Raw genomic sequence first — 21,175 nt, 5'->3', positions numbered from 1 at the left:
GCTTCTCCCACGAGGGAACTTGTGTTGTTGTTGGCCTCAACACAACAATGATCAAAAAGAGGTGTGAATTTCTTCTGCCATCTTTTTTCCATATATTGAGCCCAGGAGTTTTTTCAAGGACACACTACTATACAATGTAAGACTCCAAAAGCAATTTGCTGGCTGCATTCAGAGAAGTATGTGTGGGGAACCTCCTGCCTCTTTTAACAGCAATGACTGACAACACCCCCAGCTAGGCTTGAAGAAAGAAGAAAGTGGTCTAGTGTAGTTGAATAATTTTATGAAAAGTGGCTCAAAATGGACTGTGTATTGCAAAATATAAAGCTAGTATTTATTATGTGGTGGAGAGTGTGAGTGTTGTTAATCAACAAGCTAAAGGTTGTATTTCTAATAAGCTCTTCTGAAGAAATACATGCAATAAAATAAAGAAAAGAAGAAAAGAAAATATACCTAAAGGCAAGAGTAACAATGATGATGGACACACAAGAGAATAGAAGACACAGGACACAAGGACAACAAGGAGTCGTATGAGATAGGTTGATGATTGAGGTCAAAGTCGGCAAGTTGTTGAAAGAAGGGATATGACACAACGGTCAGGTAAAAGTCAGCAGATTGTTGGAGGAAGGGATAAGGATAAGACACAACAATGGCAAAGATAAAATAGGAGTGATCAGAATCACAATAAGATGGAATTGACCAATGATGATGTCAAGGTGGAGGAACAACTTTGAAGATAAGTAAAAGCTTGATGGCAGATGATGAAAGCTGCAGGTTCCCCGAGGGAAGGAAGTGTAGTCAAAGAAGGAAGGAGGTTATATATCAAAGGTAGGGATGTCTGAGCGGAGTTCTTGCAGGGAGAGTTTTGGGAGGACCAAGAGCCGAATGATGTCACTTGAGACTGGGGCTGCTAGAAGATCTAGAGGGATGTCACATGAATATCAAAAAGTGTGAAAAATTGTTTCCTTGGGTGGGGGTAATGATCTCCACTGGTCTGATCTTCTCTGATGGGGAACAAGCCGAGAGACAGCCCTTCCTTTTATAGGAAAATGTGAGGCATTTATGCTGGTTTTCTATGTACATGAGGTTTTTTGGCTGGTGTGCCTTTACAAATGAGATGTTTAACTGGCCTGATGCGCAGAATACAGCTATTTACAGTGGGGAAGTGTTGACATGAGCAAATTTGGCTGGTTATCTATTTACAACTGTAGCTAATATAGGTTGCTATGGAGTCTTCTCAACTCCCACGTGATCTGAACAGCTTTCTGTATTGCTGTGTAGTCTGCTTGAGTAACTTGCACACCCCATGGTTATGATGAGGCTTTATTGATGTGGCTTTTGGTTGCTAAGTTACTGTAATGAGTGGCTTGTGGTTGCTATGCAGCTGCATCTGAGGCTGAGTGGTTGATACACAGCCACATACATACACACAGATATATTTAAAGGCTAGTATGTAAACTATATAATTTCAGTTGTGTACAACTGCATATGTAAACTGAAGGTAGTGTGTGTATCAAAGATTGTTGGAATTCTATTTCACTAACAGTCTTAAATATTTACCTAGTCTTTATTCTTTTTATTGTCTTAACATTATCATGTTAATTAAGACATGTAGTTATTGATTCTATTACTCTAGAGGTGTAGTTCTAGAGAGGTTTCTTTATTTTAAATGTGTAGCTCTAAAACATTTGTCATGTTACTGAGATGTGTAGTTTCTCAGGTTGTATCTATCTGTCACAGGTGTGACATTCTGGTCTAGTACTTAGTCTTCTCTGACATCATTGTAATTAAATCATTGAGCCGGAACCATTTTGTTTGTTGACCACCATCTTTGGTCATTTATCAGAACTCCTCAGTCAAAATTTCCTCCTCCTAATCTTCTCATCCCAACAACAAGACTGATAGTCTAACAAAAAGGAGGGTGGAATATAACACTACATATGTAAACTAGAAATGTTTGAGTTTTTCTATCTGGAACAAAAGTGTCTACCACCACAAGCAATATTGCTTGCCTTTGGAAAGTTGAGCATTTGTTTATTTTTGAGCAAGGGTCTTCTTCACAATAGATGTTTTTGCTTTGAGATAGATCACCTACCCCAGGCTTCCTAGATCACCTTGAAAATCCACTTGAAAAATTTCCACATCTTCTTGCGGAGGTCCTTGATGCTGCCATCCAACTGAATCATCCCTGGAACCCGTGCATACACACAAAAACACTGCAAAGGCGGATCCCCATGTCACTAGGTCTCTGAAGATCCAGGCAGACATGGTGAAGATTTCATGCAGAGTGATACACCCCTGAGCTGTGGGGTGCATCACTCAGTGTGCCAGCCCATGGTGGGGCACTGCTTGGCGTGTGTGGCACCCTTTCTTGGGCATCAGCCCAGCAGGACTTGTCCCTGGACCCCCCAAACTTGGCTATGTGCCAAGTGGGACTTATGTCTAGGCCATGTGCAATTGGGGCTTGGCCCAGCAGGCTTTGGCCTGGGTAAATTTGCTTGTTGATTTACACCTGGAACTTGGGCAAGTGCCCAGACGGGCTTGATCTACCACATCTGTTTTTCATAATACATTATCCTGCAGGTGCAGGTCACAATACATTACCCATCTGGGGGAAAATGAAAAAATACTCACATTACATTTAGGGTGTTCAAAGTTGACTTTCATCAAATCATAACACCATGAAATCATAAAATTGTAAGCTGAAAAAAATATGTACACCCAGCGGTGGGTAGTTACGATACACTATGATAACCGCCGTTATCTGCGTAGTGTAACACTTGCCTTTACTGCGCTTAGGCGTTAGCGCTACTAGTAACAACTAGTTGTAACCCCGGGCCCGTATTGTAACGGGCCTGATTTTTTTGGTGTGTTACTTGCGTTACTAGTAGCGTAACACATTAACCACTGGTTAACGAGATAAAGAGGGGCAAATGGCCCCTCTGGATCATATGCAGTCCAATATCTGCCCCTCCGTGCAGGCAGATATCGTAACGGATGTTAAATGCCATACATCCTGGGTGTGCGATATCGTAACGCACTTCTGTTACAGTTAACAGTAAGGGTAACAAGAGAAAAACCGTTACAATATCAGTACATTACCGATAACCATACCGTAACTACCCACTGTTGGTACACCCAAACACTCAAATTAGAGCAACATTTCTAAAATGGTACACATAAAATCATCATTTGAAAGCTTTATGATTTTATGATTTCATGTAAAGAAAATTTTATGATTTCAACTTTGAACACCTTAATTACATGTGCAGGAAAGAATCTGGTCAGTAGTACTCATACTGATAATTTAGCTGGTTAAAAATTGACATGACCAAGTCATTGGGGTAGGCTGGATAACGGAGAGTAACGTAATTGACCAGTTTGGCTCAGCACATTTTCTCCTGGGCAGGTGTGAGGGTTTCTTATGGGTGACATACCGGAATCTGGATACTCTTCTGAGTCACTCAAACTTTGCGGGACAGCGGAGCCGCCGCGCTGGTAGCCACGTTCATTCTTGAGAAAGTCTTTTCCGCCTTCAACGTGAAGACACACCCCTCGTGCTTCCATGGCTGTCTTAATCACTTCTCGAGCTTTCTTGGGCCCTACATTCATATACAAGATTTGAATTAAAATTAGTGTTTTGACCGGATCTTCTTGCAGTTTGGTCTTCTATCAGTAGAATTTTGTATGAGTAGAAAAACTGACAACTATAAAAACTGCGGATTGAGCAACATTTTAAATTGGGCAAGCATTGGACATGCGACTCGGACGTGTTCTCTTGCGAATTCGAGAGTGCCTCCAGGACCGCAGTACAATCCATGTCATGATCATCCCAGTCGAACTTGACGATCGATTCAGGCAGTAGAGTAAAAAAACTCGAAGCTGATCAGAGAACCGTGGACAGACAAAGACTTGAGTTTCCTCAAGGCGGAAGAAGTTTTGAAGACGACATCAAGCAAGCCCCGGTTTGTGGCTGGATCATCCGAACGTTCGGAGTACTCGTCGGGGAAAATCATCTCCCATTCCGTAGCAACTCGGATCGTCAGAATTTCCAAATTTGGGCCGGTACACTCTTTCAGGATTCGGCATAAGCCCGGTCGGGTAAGCTTCTTAGTTGGCTCGATAATCTTAAGTGTTTGCATACTCTCGAGAGAGCTTGCCAAAAGCCAAGAGATTTCCCTGTCGTCTAAATTAGGCCTTTCCAGGATTATCGTTTTCAGGGCGCCGGGGAGGATGGGTATTGTTTTCTGAAGGTGCTGAATCATTTCGTCCGACTGACCAGCGAGTTTATGGAGCTCAATCGTCTCGAGGTGTTTCCATCCAGAGCATAATCGAGCAAGCATTTCATCAGCCTTCCATTGAAGATGGACCTCGCCATGACGATAAGGGTTCCTCAGGACGAGGAATTCATTAAGAAATGTTCGACCTGCCAGGGCCTCCAATAAGGGTTCTTGGCACGGTTTCAAGAGCGTAATACCGATAGCGACGTTTTCGAGTGACGGACAGCTCCGGATGATATCGCAGATCACAGAGCCACCTCCCTTTCCCATCGAAGCTGGACCACGCCATCGGAACTGTAACGAGCGAACAAGTTGGGCCAGTGGTTTTGAGGGATGATTGATTGCGGTTGATGGGTCTATGCCGGTACCCGAGAGGTTAGATTCGGCCTGCGCGGGTGTGCGAAGTGCTCGAAGGAATAACAGGGCTTGCCACTGAGTGCCTAAAACTACGCTGTTGAAGAGCGTTTCCTGGGCACATTGTCGAAATGTGCGGCTGACCAAAGTGAGGGGTAATAGTGGGTTGGTTGGCAGACCTATTGGATTGGAGGTAGTGATAGACGTTTAGTTTAAAAGTGTTTCCGTTGTGGCTGTGCGCTTTGGGCTGAATACAACGTGGTTTTCACCTTCCTGCCATGAAGCGTCAAGCGGATTTTCGGGGATTTTAGCGCTATAATCAAGACGATGGTTGTGTCGTTGACAGGTATCCTTGAGCGCTAGATGGGGCCTTATTTTGATTGGGCCAGAGCCGATTCCGTCATGGTCGAGGTTGTAATGAGGCTCTTTCGTGGGGTCTGGATGCTCGACAAGGCAATCGATTATCTTGTGAACTAAGGCCCCGTTTGGAGCCAATATAACTATAGGTGATATAATCACTTGTAAATTCAATAAAAAATACAAAACTCAACATAAAGAATCCAATTTTTTTTGTAGGAAACCTACAGTACTGGTCTCATCAACTATGAAGTCAGATTTAACTGATTCAGCCATCTTCAGCACCATAATACCATTATATTGCTTTGTTTTGGTTAAAAGCAATATAATGGTACTACAGTACTGAATATGGCTGAATCAGTTGAATCTGACTTCATAATTGATGAGACCAGTACTGTAGGTTGCCTAGAAAAAATATTTGGAGGCTTTATGTTGAATTTTGTAGTTTTCATTGAATTAACCAATGATTATATCACCTATATTTATATTGGCTCCAAACAAAGCCTAAATTGGCTGGCAAGTCTGTTAGCTTGGCCATCCCTGACTTATGTATCACAAGTCCCTCGCTTCAGAGGGCCCTGGTACAGCCTGGCTGGCGCAAAGCGCCCTCGCGCGAAGCGCAACCTTCAAATCCCATTCCAAATGGGAGATGCTTCGCATCGGGGTGCTCCGCACCCCCAGTCCCAGGAGGCTTAGTTAAGTCAGGGCCATCCTGTTGGACTTCGTTCACCATCGGCAACTTCCCAGGACCTTCTTGGAAGGTGTGCGCCTAGGGCCGCCGGCCGAGCGGCGGCACCCCGACTGGAACCTGCGCCGCGACGGCACCTATTGTGTTTTCACAAATGCTTGGACAGATCCTCTTTTTTTGTTTTTTTTTGTTTCATGCACTGATTATGCACTTCCCATGCAAGCAAGACATCAGTTTTATTCCAGTTTCAGACCGTCTTTTTTTCACTGGAATTCCTTACGTTCCCACCTTTTGGAAAGTTAGTTCTGAACTCCAAATATCCCACATGTAATCGGAGTTCGTGTACACAGCAGCACTTTCTCGACTGTTGACATCAGCCCCTGCCTGCCTGCTACAGGGTCCAGCGTTCCATCCAGCCGCGGCCATCACATCCGACATTCCCCCAGATTTCCTGAGCAGCCTAGCAGCCTTTCCCCATCTGGTTCTAATCGTACCACCCCTCAGCAAGTTTTTGGCCCTTTGGTCAACCCCATCCCATCCATCACAAGTTATTTACTGACCATCTCATTCATTTTCCAACCCGGTTTTGCAGCTAAGCTAACGTGGCTTGCCTTTATGTCTAGGATGGGCTTTGTTCGTTATACCCCGGCGATCAAGGTGGCTGCAATTCAAATGGTTATCCAGGGTCACTCGGCCGACTTCATTTGTAACGCTCTAGGAGAGTCAATTTCAAGACAATCTTTCAGCCGCTGGTTGGAATTGTTCCAGCAGACCCGCTGTGTCATTAGGAATCCGTCCAAGTATGAACAACTAGGTCGGCCGGGCCTCCTCACGGGTGAAGATGTCCAGTTCATGATTAAGCTGGTCAAAGACGAACCGGGCCTCTTCTTGGACAAGATACGCGAGCGTTTGTATGATTCTCATGACAAAGCCCCCCTTCTCTCTATCAATGCAATTCACCAAAACCTGGTGTTGAAACTTTCGATAACCCTCAAGAAGCCGAGTACCGTCAACATACGGAAATGCATTATTGCCAAATGTCAGTATATCAAGCATATGCGATTTGTTCCAGCTGAATTCTTAGTTTTCACCGGTGAGTCTCATATTCTTTCCGATCAATCAAATCAAACAATAGCAGGGCAGACAACAAGGCTAATATGGGGCTCTGCTTAGATGAAACAGCTATATGTGATCGTGATTTGCTGCGTAACTTTGCCCGCTCTTCCAAAGGCACTCCTTCGGCTCGATACATTGTCAACCAAAATCCCGAGCGCATTAGTGTGTTGCCTGCAATCAGTATTTCAGGCGTGATTGCGTTGGCACTGACTGATAACACATTCAATGGGAAAAAGTGGGAAGATTTCCTCGAGTGGGACTTGGTAAGTGCTTGCCTGTCAGAGCTCCTCGGAAAATCAATGGATCATCACTAATCCAACTGTTTCTCTGCTTCGCTCGGGCACTAGATCCCTTGGATGAATCCGTATCCTGGCCCCAACTCTATTCTTGGTTGCGATAACGCCAAAATTCACAAGGGCAGTTGAGTCGAGAAAATCTGCATTGATGCTGGCATCATGATCAAATATCTTCCAACCTATACTCCAGAGCTCAATCCGATTGAGCTCTGCTTCTCAGCCCTCAAGTACAGACTGCGCCGCTCTAAAATACTCATGGATAGTTTAGATCCGGAGTGGGATATTTGTGTTACTGTTGAATCTGTTGTCACCCCCGAGTTATGCTACAATAATTTCAGGCATTGTGGGTACGTGGTACCTGAGGAAGAAGACGAAGAAATCTGAAAGGCCACTCTGCTTCCCTTTTACTCCACTCTTATTTCCTGGTACCGTCCTCTTTGATCTAGGTCATCGTTTTTGGGGGTTCATCCCTGCTACCGTCCTCTTTTATCCGTCCGATTTTAGCTAGCTAGAGCTCATCGTGCTTCTGAACAACCAACCCATGCAACCAAGCTCTATTTCAAACCACACGTACAATCCGTTGGGCCACATTTCTGTTGTGAGCCCGAGTCTTGTTGCCCCCCCCCTCCTAAGAGACAAACCAAACAGTCCCAATGGTGCAAAAGGCTGCCTGCCGGAACACACAGGAGGTTCCGGATGTGGTAGCGGATTGCTAGGGTCAAAAAACACCCGGGTACCGACCTTGCACCCGCGTGCTTGGAAGCTTCTCTCGTCAACAATGTGGAGCCAAGCCCACTGTCCCGATATGTGAGATATGACAACACTGAGGGCTGGTTGGTCTATCTACTTTTAAGATTTTATGGGCATCACCAATGCAAAGCCCACTGTCCCGATATGTGGGATAAATATGATGACACCGTGGGCTGGTCGGTCTAAAAAACAACCAACCAGCAAGCACACAATCTCAATCTCCACCACAGATGTTACGACATGACAGTCGTCAGACGACTGACAAAGTTAACTTGGCATCAATATGCCCAATGCCCTGACCCACAGCGGCTAGTCGCTGTCTTTGCTTTTTGCCTTATATGTGTGAGTAGGCACTCGTCCTGCCCTTAGCCAGCCAGCCAGCCTGATACATTCTCCACCGCTCAATCAGAAGCATTATTCTACCAAAGATTCACGTACATTACCTCCGCCACCAAAACACCATGTTCCCCGGCCATCCAGATTATATCCTCTGCGAAGAGACTCAACAGAATGAAAACAACGTTGTAGACACCACCTTTCCTACTCGTATGGTCCCAATTGACATTTGCTGCCTTCTGTTCTTGAAGAATGAGCAATCGGTTAGTCATCAATATACCAATAGTTACAGATAAATACACGACCAATTGTTATTGACATAAGCTGCATTTGATTCTTGAAGATCGAGCTGGTTGGTGCACCAGAAAGTCTTATCAAGTGGACCAAAGTGTCTTCCAAGGCTTGGATGTTACCCTGGTTGGCTCACATCCAATCAATGCACTGGAAGGAATTCCACAACGGTGCTTTAGATTTCTTATCTCAAAAGTGTTTGGCGCTCCTCCCCGCTATGCAAAAGGCCAACCAGGGCAAGGAGATCAGCTGGTTTGGGTCGATTTCCGGCCATCCGAAATATGGGCCTCCTCATGGTTTTCTTCTCCAAGGCCACCTTGACTTTTTGGGCTTTGGCGCGGCGGCTTATGAGGCGCACCCGGAGGATGTCAAGTTTCAATTGATTATGGAGGACCCACGTGATGATCCATCTGAAATGAAGGTGAGCTAGCTCTTGACTGAAGCACTGACCTCTTTGTTTGGATGGTAGTACACGTGGACGTTGACTGAAGATGCCCACAATAGTGTTATTCCTGGGGGGCCGCCAAAAATGCTGCTGACCCAAACCTACCAGAGGACCCTCGCCTCAGTGGCCAACAATCGTGATTCTTCCGACGTGGACGAGTTGGCGAGCACAGACAACACTTCCGATGCCAGCCATCGCGCTGAAGGGCATATTGCCAAGCATCAACGCAAAAATGCACACACCCCCATCGACTACGGTAGCGACATTGAAATCGTCGACCTTCCAAAGCGCCTCTTTCTGCCTAAAATCACTGCTCCAATTCCTTTCGAAGCAAAGACAACCACTTCGCAAAGCTCTGCCAAAGTGCCCAGAGTTCCAATGGGCCCCGCGCGACGCGCCATGGAACAAATAAATATGGAGACGTACTTGTGGGTTGCCCACATCGATACAAACGACATGGACACTTGCAAACTCCTCAAGAAACACAAAATAACTCACTGGTCTTTCTTCCGGAGCTCTGACAAGGACGATCTAATGGCCCTCGGTTTCTCCATTGGGGCGGCACGCTCACTCTGGGAGGGTGTGCCCAGATTAGAGGAGTATGTCGATGACCTCGATCATAACCGTTGCGTTTTTTCCCCACCAGCTAGCTCCCACCTTTAACACAGTCATTCTGTCCCGTGTCAGTTTGTTTGTCCAACTAACTATCCGAATAGTCGTCAGGAAAGTCTCCAATCAACTAGAAACAAACCTACACAGTCATTCTGAGTTTGTATTTATGCCTGTCTACCTGAATAGTTGTGAGACGAGTACTCAATTCAAAACAAACCTATATCTCAATATATCTTTGTTGGTCTGCCTATCTGTCTGTGTCTGCAAAATTACTTGTCTCTGAGTCTGCAAAATTACTTGTCAGCTTTGCACGCCACAACTCCCCCATTCTGAAAACAACACCTAAGCCGGGGAATAAATTTGCCCTTTCCCGAACAGCACTTTAGCGTATTAGCTAAGCTAAAGCCATCCGCACGCTTGGGAGTACACATACCCCTTCAGAATTAACGAGCAAGCAAAACAAATGCTTGCAAAGACTTGCGCTGTAGCATGTGGGAATTCATAAACAACCCATGTGGTCTGCGCACCTTATCAAAGACAGCAAGTTCAAATTATTTACGGCCAATGGGCCAAACCAAATGCGCATGGTCTGTAATGTTTTCAGCTTGCGCGGAATCGGTGGAAACGGCAGTCATTCAATTTCTAGTCACAAAAGGCAGGTTGCTCGGACACAGACAGACTCAGGTGGTGCGGGAGGAAAACACAGGCAGCTCGGACTCAAGGATCAGGCAGAAAGACTGAGGTACTGAGGGAAGAAAAGCAGGCTTGGACATGCGCAACAATGAGGCAGGTGTGGGGCCGCGGACACAAGATAGGAAACAGCAAGACGCGGACACAAGATAGGAAACAGCAAGAGATCGAGGGAGGAAAAATGAGAGCAGTTCGCACACAGGTTTTGAGTCAGTGTTGTTCTTGTCTGGCTAGGTGCCTTTCAAACTTAGGGACATTATCAACAAGCTGAGTGACTACACCAACAGTCAATCCAATGTCTTTTAGCAAATTTTTATCCAAGTTTTGAGATCGGAAGGTCTTATAGTTGGTCATATCGTTCTCCACCAGGATTTCCGAAATCCTAGCCGGTTGTCGCAAACCAATAAACTTGACATATTTATCAATCCCCGCGTTGGGGCCTGGTTGAGGACAAGGACCGTCAGAGCTAACTGGATTGTGCGCGAGAGTTTGATGCTGGTGTTGCAATGAATTGCAGCAGCCACCGCAGTTTGATTGAGCTCCGCCTCGAATTGCTGCAGCATTTGCCTTGGACGAGTTCCGTTTGGCGGAGACTTTTTCATACCGTAGTTCGTTTGGCGGAGATTGAAGCGAAACACCTCTTTTAGATTGTATCTAAATGCAAATAAATGAGCGCTTGTTGAACCAATCAATCAAAGACAAAATAATAATGATATGGCTCACAATGGCTTTGGCCCATATCTGAGTATTCCCGTGGGTCAAGGGAATGAATAAAGTGGGATCGGCGGGGTTGACGTAGACTGGAAGTCCTTGGTCGTACTGGGTGTTTGCAGGGTGAGTTGCATACAGTTTCCGCACCATCAGTTTCACCGCATCACAATCTGTATCTTCGTTATCATCGAGATCATCAAGATCATCGTTGTCCTCGTCAAGATCGCGCTTGCCCGACTTCAGGTCATCCGCTCGCTTGGCTTCCTTGGCCTCGATCACCATCCTCTTTGTCTTGGTACGGATTGCTTCCTTAGCTAGGACCTCAGCGTTGTGTGCTCGCTTCGCCTGCGAAGTAGGGTTCTTCATTTTGAGGAATAAACTCGTCACATCACTCTTGTTCTCTTCAAGCGACTCGATCCACTTGTTGTAGCCCTCCTTGTTTTTAAGAACAAACGGCTTGCCCTTCATAAAACCAGGAACCCGGGGGATCAAGACCGTCCAAACAATATCATCTTTTTTTTTCTCCACATATTCGGAGACAATCCGACCGGTGTTTGGCTCGACCGCTTCGCAGTGGGCTGAGAGTGTAGCGAAAAAGTCAGCATAAGTGGTTGCCTGGTCTTTTGGACTCGCAGTGATCGGAATGTTGAAAGATTCTTCAGAGGCGATTACGACCCATGTCTTTTTGCCTTTCTTCAATCGGTCCAACACATAGAATCTGAAACCCGTGTCACAATTGACAATTTGAACCTATAATCTCAGTGGCATGGCATTGCATCTGGTCAGATCATTTTCCCCAATCAAGTCCCAAAGAAAAACAACAAAAAAAATTGCCCACCTCGTCTTTTGCATCATGTTCACTGGCTGGGGTGCGCTCCGCCTCTTTTGGTTTGGAGATTTTTCTTTTCTTGCTGGCTGCGGCGGGTTTCTTGACAAGACTTTTTTGCTTAGTAGCCGCGGGGTGGTCAGTTATCACTTGCGTATAGGTGGGGAGAGAACCATGGACTGAAGCATCATCACCAAGGAGAGGGTCAATCAATTGATCAATATTTGTTGTTGACATGGTTGGTTGGTGATTGAATGTTGGGAATCGCGCTGGAGAGTGGTTCGTGAGAAGGAAAACGGGCGGAGTCTATTATATACCGGTATCGGTGTCAACCTGGTCGGTTGGTCAATACGGTGTGGCCCGGTTAGTCAATGTGGACGGATGGGGCAATGGGACATGGTCGTGGGGCCTGACATGATCGTGTGGATTTGGGCTTGTTTGATTGTGGCTTGAAAATCCGCACTAGTCCTTTCGTGCTTGTTTGATGTGTCTTGAAAATCCACAGGAGTCAGATGCTGCATGATGGGAAATCCCATGCAGGTGGATCATCTTAAGTTGGGAGACAAAACTGGAGTCCAAAACTGCTTGTGTGATATTTTGATGGATCCAAAATTTCAAAAAAAATGCAGATCCGTCCAAGCATTTGTGAAAACACAATATGTAAATATCCGTTCACATTTGAAACTTTTCATTCAAATCAGCAGAAGGACTTCCCGTCAATCTGGGAAAGCCTTCCAGACCTAGAGCTGAGCCAAATTTTGCAGGGACAGACATCTTCAATGTGACATACTGCCATACACACCTTTTTTACAGGGAAGCGTTTGACAGCCCCTGCAAATAAAGTTGCATGTTTGCATGATATATGTATGGAGGCACTGGACCGACTTGACGGCCAACATCAGGTGATTTTCCAAATTTAGTTTTCTTTTTTATAATTTTGATTGCCGCTCTCTGAAGCTGGAATCCAGCAGTCAAATGTTGATTCCACTGCCGAAAAGGCCATATTCAACAGAAATGGCATGTGATTCCCCAGTCATACCGGCCAAATGAATCTGCCTGGGCGCTAGTGACACATGGGTAGCCAAAGGCCGGAGAGAATGATTCCAAGGTAGTCACATGGCACATACATGCCTGTAACAGAGGCTAGGTGACGCAACAGATGCATAGCCCTGTACATAGAAGAAATAGCGCTGCAACAGTGGAAGGAATACACAGGCCGGTAATAGAACCTTTGCTTTGGGTAGCATCAAAGTCTTGGGAATATGTGTTGTATGAAGAAAAGTTGCTATGTAAATGGTTTGGTCGGTGATATTTGTCTAGCAAATGTTATACTCTTCACAAAAGATTACATATCACTGAACCCTTATTTTTTACGTTTGAAACAGAGATTTGTAGCTACTAGTACAACCATGGCTGATTTTGGGGAAGAATTCAAACCCATTGTTGAGGATTTAATTAATTCAGGAAGCACTACTAATCAAATAATTAACCACTTGAAAGATGTTTACTCTATAACTGTCCATGAACGCACCTTGACCCGACACAAAGCTGAATGGGGGTCAACCCGCCATGCACTTCAACAGACAACCCAGCTCAAAGGAGAAATTCGGCGATACTTCCATCAGGGACTGCCATATTCTCAAATTCATCACCTTCTCAGCACAAAGCACGGTTACGTCCATGGTCAAAAAACAATGGAACAAAAATTTGGGAAATGGATCTTACGCGTTGGAAGGAGGATGTAGGAAGTGACAATGACAAAGGAATTGATGTTGTAATTGAATGCATCAAAAGAATTCATTAAACACCTGAAGGACGTAATGCTGGTTATAGGAAGCTGAAGCAACTGCTTCAGACAAAGTATGAAATTAACATCCATTAGTAAGAGTGTCACATATGAATGTTTTGATACAACTTGTCTCATGAACCAATCTGACAAGAATAATATTTATACACCCTGTAGTGGAACAGTTGCCGCCATAAATCGCTTATTGGATCCAGAAGGAGTCAAACAGAGGTCAAAGAGGGTTCTCAAGCGGCGTGTTTTCAAGGTTGTCGGTCCAAATTTTATGTGGTCTTCGGACGGTCACGACAAATTGAAGAAGTTTGGAATCACCTTGTATGGCTTTATCAATGCCTGGAGTCGTAAGATCTTGGGACTCTTTGTCCACACTACAAATAACAATCCTTGACACATCAGATATTACTTTCTTCAAATAGTAAAAAAAGAGGGTATCCCTCAACTGACAACCACTGATTGGGGTGGTGAGACGATTCATCTTGCCGGTGTGAGAACTCCTTTGGGATGGGTTGGCAGTCCTTTGAGGGGGAAATAACAATATGATATTCCAGCTAAGTAATACTACTGTTACGGGTGGTTTGAAAGACCTGCCCCTCTATTATACTACAGAATTCTGACAACAAATTTATTTATTGTTTTGGCTTGACTTTTATGACGAAGAAAACTTGTATGTAGTAGTCTCTATCAGACCTAGATCAGTTTTAACAAGTACAAGATGCGTATACAACCTCTATATGGCGAGATGGGAAAAGAATATAATCAAGTGAGAATATGTTTTGTTGGGTTTTTAATGGTTTCAGCAGAGGGAAATGATGATGGAGTGTGGTATGAGATTTCTATGTTAATGTATGATGACTGTGTCTTCCGTGATGATGGCAAAATGATGACTGGTGACCACTGAGCTGGGGTGCCTGGGTGATCCTGGAAAAATGGTAGGAGGAGGGCCTCCTTATATATTCTTTTCTGAGTTATTTTTGCTGGTGAGGGCTGCACTCGAGGCATTTCTGCTGGTGGTGACCCTGTGGATTGCACTGCCTTCTGTAAGGGGTGCATAACTTAAACTGATGTTCCGCATTAAGGTTGCGACCCAAACCCCGATAATTCGGCGCTACCCAATCGGATACCGGGTCGGGTCGGGTCACGGATGCATTTTTAGCCATCCGGTATCCGATCAGATACCTGGGTACGCAGGTGGAGGCACGAGGTAGACAAAAAAGTAGGTAACATCCCGAGCAAGCCAGCTTTTCAAGCAGATCAGTGCCTCCAGATTGCTGGCAGTGAGTCGATTGCGTGTATAGTCTTGTATGTAGCAACCTAAAGAGAAAGCTCACTTGGTCGGAGCGCTCGAAGCAGGTGCCGCGAGCTACGTCCTTGCCATGTTCCCAAGAGTGGGGAACTGCTCGCTATTTGCCTTCCAATAATTGAGGGGATCACACGATTCATCCTTGCATTCCAAGTTAAGATAGACTTTGATCTCTTCATCAAGTGAAGAGACTTGTTTTTTTTGTTTTTTTTGAAAATACTAGCTTTCAAGGTGTTTCTAGGGATCTTCTCGTCGTTATGCTGGTCCTTGTCTTTGTTGTAGTTATCAAGAGTAAATTTCTCGGCTTCTTGCTTAAACTGCCAAAGAATGAATTGCTTGCTCAGCTTCAGCAACTCGAGGGCTTCAGGAGTGAGTGTGTGTGTTTTAATACGCGGATCAAGCAGAGATAGACCGGTTTTTCCATTGCAGCGTAGAAATAACCCATCAGCTTATTGAGCATGTCTTGGGCTGCTGGAATGAGTCCCTCAGCGTCATACTGTGTACGCGCCTGTTTTGCAATTAGACCAAAACACCAAGTTAGTAAAAGAAAGAGCAATGAAGTTGAAACTTGAAATGAACTGTGAAAAGGCTTACCTCATCAAGCCTTTGTATTAAACAGATGTATACCGGTGCTCCAAAGACAAGTGAGGTGGTTTTATCGGGCAAGACCGTTTCTGTCGCTTCATTGAGAGGTTCCAAGAAATTGCAAATCTGTTGGACTGTCTTCCATTCGCTAGAAGAGAGGCCGTATTTTTTGTTCAAGTTGTTTGTTTTGCAAAAGATTTTTATGCAAGCGCAAAGTTTCAATGCCCTTTCAAGCATGGAAAAAGTTGAATTCCATCGAGTGGAAACATCTTGAATCATCAAGAGTTTTTTTCCGATGATACCTTTGACAATTCCGTCAAAGGCTGCTGACTTTTGTGGCGAGCGCTTTAGAAAGGTTGCAAAGCCACCGATGCGTGAGACAATACTAGAGACTTCATCTGGAGATGGTCAATTGTTTAGAATCCCCGACATACTTGCAGGTGGCGCTGGTGGTGGTTTGGAAAAAGCTTTTATTCCAGCTTGAGCGGCAAGATTGATCACATGGGCCATACAACCAAGCATGTGTTCCTTTGAGTTGAAAGAGATTGCTGTGTCCAAATGGGTCCCCATCGTCCCGTTGTTCAACGCGTTATCGGCCGTGATACAGAAGATCTTATCAGATATGCCAAAAGCCTCAAGTACATTGACTAGGTGACTTCCAAGGTTAATCCAAGCGTGGCTGCCTTTGATTGGTACCGCAGCTAAGACCATTGACTTGAGTAAAAAGTCTTTGGTGATCCAGTGCGCAGTAACTCCAAGTATAGATAAGTTGCTAGGAGACGTCCAAGTGTCACATGTCAGACTTATTCTAGAGTCGAGTTTGTGGAATTGCTGTTGGATAACTTGTTGTCCTTGTGCAAAAGATTTCCGTATGAAGGCAGCAAGAATATCTTTTCCGCATAGAAATTGGGTTGTTTCTGGATTGGCAAGTTGAAGAAGTTCTCTAAAGTCTTCATTGTCAATGTCGTGGAATGGGATGTTGCAGTTAATAAAAAAGCGAGCAACAGCAGAGGTCAAGGATTCACAATCAAGCTTTTTGGGTCCTTTCCCCTTCTGTAAGAACTTGGTGATCACACCCGCATTTGACTTTCCTTCGTATATATGATGAACGCAGTCCAAGTGATTCGCCATACTCTTTGTTGATCCTTTCCTGTCAACCACAAGCTTTACAAGGCACACATTACCGCCACCAGGATTCTTGTTGACCTGACAAACATTGTGACAAACACCTTCACTTGTTGTTGTATTGAAATACTGCCAGACCCAGCTTTTCTTGCTGGTGTCTTGAGTCTTTGCAGGAGCCGTGATTTGTTCGATATCTGAGTCAGAGCTGGTTTCCACTTCTTCAACGGGGCGTTTTGCAGGCATTGGAAAAGAGAAATTGCGCGATGGGTGGTCCAGGGATGATCAGGGATCCCACATTCACGTCAAGTAGCGCAAATTCCAAAAAAAGCAAGAGATCCGACGGATACCCGGCATCAGAGCCGGATATGTTGGGTTCGGATCTTGGGAGAGCCGTACCCAAATATTGAATTCTGCAAATTCAAGATTCAATCAGCGCAACTATACATACATGTATTCAATATGAAGCCACGTCAGCATCTCAGTCAAAACTCAAAGCCAAGTCCCTCGCGCGGTTTTTCCCTTTCTTTAGTCAATCAATCAATCAATTCATCAACTAAAGAAAGGGAAAAACCCTTTACTTGTTTTGACTCATATTATTGTTGTGCCGTTCCCACTTCACTCCGAACATCATCGAATCTTATTAGGTTCTTTTCACATAAGCTTCATCATCGTCGGGCAGATCCAACCCGCACACTAAAACTCATTTCAGGTTAGAGTTCTTTTCACACAAGCTTCATCATTGTTGGGCAGATCTCACCCGCACACCAAAACTCATTTCAGGTCCTTGTCAAGATCCCTCCAAAAGTTATATGGTAGCGAGAGTCGTTCAAGGTTAATATTGATAAATTCTGAAAATGAGTGACCCATTGGAAAGCCACATCCAAAAATCCCCAAATGCCGAGCCCCAAGAGAAATCAACTCGACCTACTACTGCGATCAATAAGACCGAAAAAGCCCGAGCAGCGCTTGCTGAGAAGCAAGAGAAAATTCAATCCCAAAAGAATTTCAAAGAAGCCCAAGATCACGCTCTTGCCATTTCAAACGCACTTTCTCGAATAAAAATAACAAGCCCTCTTAACGACTCAAATTTTCCTAATTGGTCAACTCAAATCGTTGGCAATCTGAGATTGTTAGGTCTAGCTGAGTTGATTCTAAACAATGAAGAAGCTGAAGTACAGGGTGATTTTGAACTCGTCAAAAAATGATGCGTGGTTGAGTTCCTATTTGGAAGAATGGATGAAGAAAACTCTCAAAGATTCAGAGTAGCGTACGAGGAAGACGTTCAATACCCTCAATCGAGTCCGTACATACTATGGATTTTGATCAAGGATTATCACCAAAGCAAAAACCAAGCAGCGATATTCCTTATTCAAACTAAAATCAATCAGCTTAAACAAAAATCAAACACAAGCATTTCAGACCATGTTGACGCCTTCATGAGACTCAAGAGCGACATCGTCAATCGGGGCGGGCAAATCGACAATTCCACTATGGCCCAAAGATTGCTTAGCTCCATTCATGTATCTCACTACAATGAAGTCAGACACCTGATCAGGACTGTTGTCCCCCTCACCACTAGGAAAATTATTGCTGAGTTACGACAATACGAACAAGACAGCTCACAATTCAAAGAAACATCCGGGCCTATTGACAGATCAAGCAACCTCAACTCTGCAAACAACACCGAGATCAGGAAGAAATGTACCCTCGAGGTGTGTCAAGGTCCACATAATGCCTCAAAATGTTTCTGTAGACCCGAGAACGCAGCCGCAAAGAAAGCTTGGTTCGACAAGCTACGAGCAAAGAAGTCCGCTAATCATGTTGAAGGCCCTAGTCAAAATGATCAAGAAAAGGATGTTCAAACCTCTAGTTCGACTCCAACTGCTAGTAACACTGAGAAGAAGAAGCTCTGGGCCTTCATTACTTTTGGTTCAGAAGCTAACTTCGTCAAATCAATCAGGGAGGCTATATGGGACTCAGGCGCGTCTCAGCACATGTTCCAATTGAATCAATTTTTTGACCAATCTGAAATGAAGAAACCCGAACTCGATCAAGCATCCGTTGGAACAGCTGGATCTCAGGAGCTCCCTATCGAAGGAGTGGGAACTGTCTTCTTGAAGGGACAAAATTTTCCCAGTTTTAAATTGATGAACTCGTTATTTGTTCCTGGTCTACGTCACAATCTTATTGCCGCCGGAGCTTTGCAAAAACAAGGAGCCACGATCAAACTGGACCCGAAGAACTCCGAACGTTTCAAGGTGGTCATTGATGACGAAGTTTTTCTCAGAGGACGTTTTGAAAATTTCTTGATGATTGTCAAGATTGAACCGGTCAGTACTCCCATTCAAGACTCAACATCAAGAAATGAAACTAATCTAACTGAATCTGAAACTCTGCACAATCGACTAGGCCATCTAAATGACGATTATCTGACCAAAACCACGGGCATCAAGCATGATAAAATATCCAACTGTGACACATGTAAGGTCTCAAAATCAACTCGACTCCCGTTCTCAGGCACTAGTCCAAAAGGTTGTAAACCGCTAGATAACGTTCACATTGATCTCAGCGGCATCATCCAAATACCTTGTATATACAACTACAACTATTTTATGCTTGCAATCGATGAATCCACCCAAATGACTTTTATTTACTTTCTTAAGACTAAAACCAAGGAAGAAGTTTTTGAAGCAATCAACTTGTTCATAACAAGAGCCGAGAGACACTGGGATAGAAAAGTCAAGATGATTACAACTGATGGTGGAAGTGAGTTCATCAACTCGTTGCTGGGGCCGTACTGTGATGAGCTAGGGATTGTCAAAAATACTACTGCGCCGTACACACCACAACAGAACTCAATAGTTGAGCGAAGTATGAGGACAATAGTCACCAAGGCTCGGTCTCTGATGATTCATAGCGGCACACCTTCACGTTTCTGGAGTCTAGCATGCCAATCAGCGGTATTCATTCAAAATCGCATATACACCAAATCCCAAAAGAGCACCAATGAGACACCGTATGAGCTATGGTATGGTCACAAACCCAACATTTACTATATCAGAACTTTTGGTTGCATGTCTTACATACACAACCGTAAGGAGATCAGAGACAGCAAAATTAGTCCAACGGCTCGCAGGGGTTTCCTTGTTGGATTCAATGATTTTAACAAGAACTACAAGATTTTTGATTACAATAACGAACGGATCACCGTCACCCATGACGTAACCTTCAATGAAGAAAGTTTTCCCGAGAAAGGTGATGAACAACATGAAAACCCGTTTCAAGAAGAAACGCTTATTGAAGACACTCCAGAAAACGATCAGGATCCCTCGGGAGAAGAAACAACTACCCCTCAAACTGAAACGCCACTCAGTGCTCACCCAGAAAGCAGAAGAACGACCAGACTTCCAATCAGAAGATCAACACGGATTGGAGCTATGCCTCATTGATCATATCTATCTACTCGCTGGACAACACTAACTAGTCCGATAAGCATGAATGTCACAAGTCTAGATCCCAAGTTTGAGCCAAAGAAATTCAAAGACGTCGAGAACTCACCGGTGAAAATGATGTGGGTACGTGTGTGTGAGAAGGAAATCCAGAACATGGAGGATAAGGGTGTCTATGAGTTAGATTTTCGGCCGTTGGACAAGAAATTGATCAAGGGACGTTGGGTGTTTAAGATCAAGTTTAAAACAGATGGAGAAATCAAGAAATATAAGGCCAGATACGTCGCTAAGGGATACACACAAGTAGAAGGGGAAGATTACGGAGATACATTTTCGCCAACTGGGAAACTGGCATCACCACGTTTAATTATTGCTATGGCCGCCAAATTCGGATGGGAGATTGAACAGATGGACGCAGTGGCGGCATTCTTGAATAGCAATCTAGATGAGGAAATTTATCTGGATCAACCCAAAGGCTTCAATGACGGAAGTGGAAGAGTTTGGAAGCTGAATAAATCAATATATGGACTAACACAATTGGCAAGACTGTGGAATATTGAAGTGGAAAAGTATCTCAAGGAAATTGGTTTTGAGAAGACTTATGGAGATGAATGTGTGTTCATTAGGAAAGGAGAAGAATTCACATCAGTCATATATTTGCATGTCGATGACATGTTAATCACTGGAAATGAAATCGAAAAGGTCAAGCTAGAAATCAAGGCAAGATGGGCTATGGAAGATCTCGGGATAGCGCGACGGGTCGTTGGAATTGAAATCAACAAGACAAATGATGGTGGATACGAAATACATCAACAAGCAATGATCACTGCTGTCCTAGAAAGATTCAATATGTCCGGTTGCAAACCTGCCAGCACCCCCTTTTCACCAAACACCCACCTTATCAAATCTACCAACGAAGAATCCGAAGAGTTCCTCAAGTACAACACACGCTATCGAAGCGCTGTTGGATCCATTATGTACCTTTCACTGTGTACTCGACCCGACATCAGCTTTGCAGTAGGCGCACTCTCTCGGCATTTATAGAAGCCCAATCAGAAACACTGTGACGCATTCATGCATGTCCTAAGGTACCTCAAGGCCACAAAACATCAAGTTATCACCTACAACGCGAAAAACATTGAAAATCTCACCGGACAGCAAGA

General features: G+C 44.4%; 4 protein-coding genes across 4 annotated transcripts; 2 read left to right on the top strand and 2 right to left on the bottom strand.

Annotated features, from left to right (window-relative positions):
• Positions 1-3,281: 3,281 nt before the first annotated feature.
• Positions 3,282-6,239, bottom strand: PtA15_2A750 (uncharacterized protein; the record flags this gene model as incomplete). The annotated part of the gene is made up of 6 exons (XM_053166803.1): positions 3,282-3,346; positions 3,435-3,599; positions 3,703-3,838; positions 3,900-4,810; positions 4,901-5,096; positions 6,237-6,239. 6 exons carry the CDS (start codon positions 6,237-6,239, stop codon positions 3,282-3,284), a joined length of 1,476 nt encoding a protein of 491 aa, XP_053017988.1.
• Positions 6,240-8,299: 2,060 nt separating this feature from the next.
• Positions 8,300-9,573, top strand: PtA15_2A749 (uncharacterized protein; the record flags this gene model as incomplete). Its single annotated transcript, XM_053166801.1, has 3 exons — positions 8,300-8,437; positions 8,518-8,886; positions 8,935-9,573. The coding sequence occupies 3 exons, from the start codon at positions 8,300-8,302 to the stop codon at positions 9,571-9,573; spliced, it is 1,146 nt and encodes a 381-aa protein (XP_053017987.1).
• An 849-nt stretch (positions 9,574-10,422) lies between these two features.
• PtA15_2A748 (uncharacterized protein) lies at positions 10,423-11,986 on the bottom strand (the record flags this gene model as incomplete). Its single annotated transcript, XM_053166800.1, has 3 exons — positions 10,423-10,866; positions 11,071-11,673; positions 11,762-11,986. 3 exons carry the CDS (start codon positions 11,984-11,986, stop codon positions 10,423-10,425), a joined length of 1,272 nt encoding a protein of 423 aa, XP_053017986.1.
• A 5,809-nt stretch (positions 11,987-17,795) lies between these two features.
• Positions 17,796-20,047, top strand: PtA15_2A747 (uncharacterized protein; the record flags this gene model as incomplete). The annotated part of the gene is made up of 2 exons (XM_053166799.1): positions 17,796-17,866; positions 19,948-20,047. 2 exons carry the CDS (start codon positions 17,796-17,798, stop codon positions 20,045-20,047), a joined length of 171 nt encoding a protein of 56 aa, XP_053017985.1.
• Between the last annotated feature and the right edge of the window lie 1,128 nt (positions 20,048-21,175).

This window comes from Puccinia triticina, chromosome 2A (assembly GCF_026914185.1).
Source record: "Puccinia triticina chromosome 2A, complete sequence".
Lineage (NCBI taxonomy): Eukaryota > Fungi > Basidiomycota > Pucciniomycetes > Pucciniales > Pucciniaceae > Puccinia > Puccinia triticina.
Note: the sequence above shows the minus strand (reverse complement) of the source record. Positions and strands in the feature narration are given on the sequence as shown.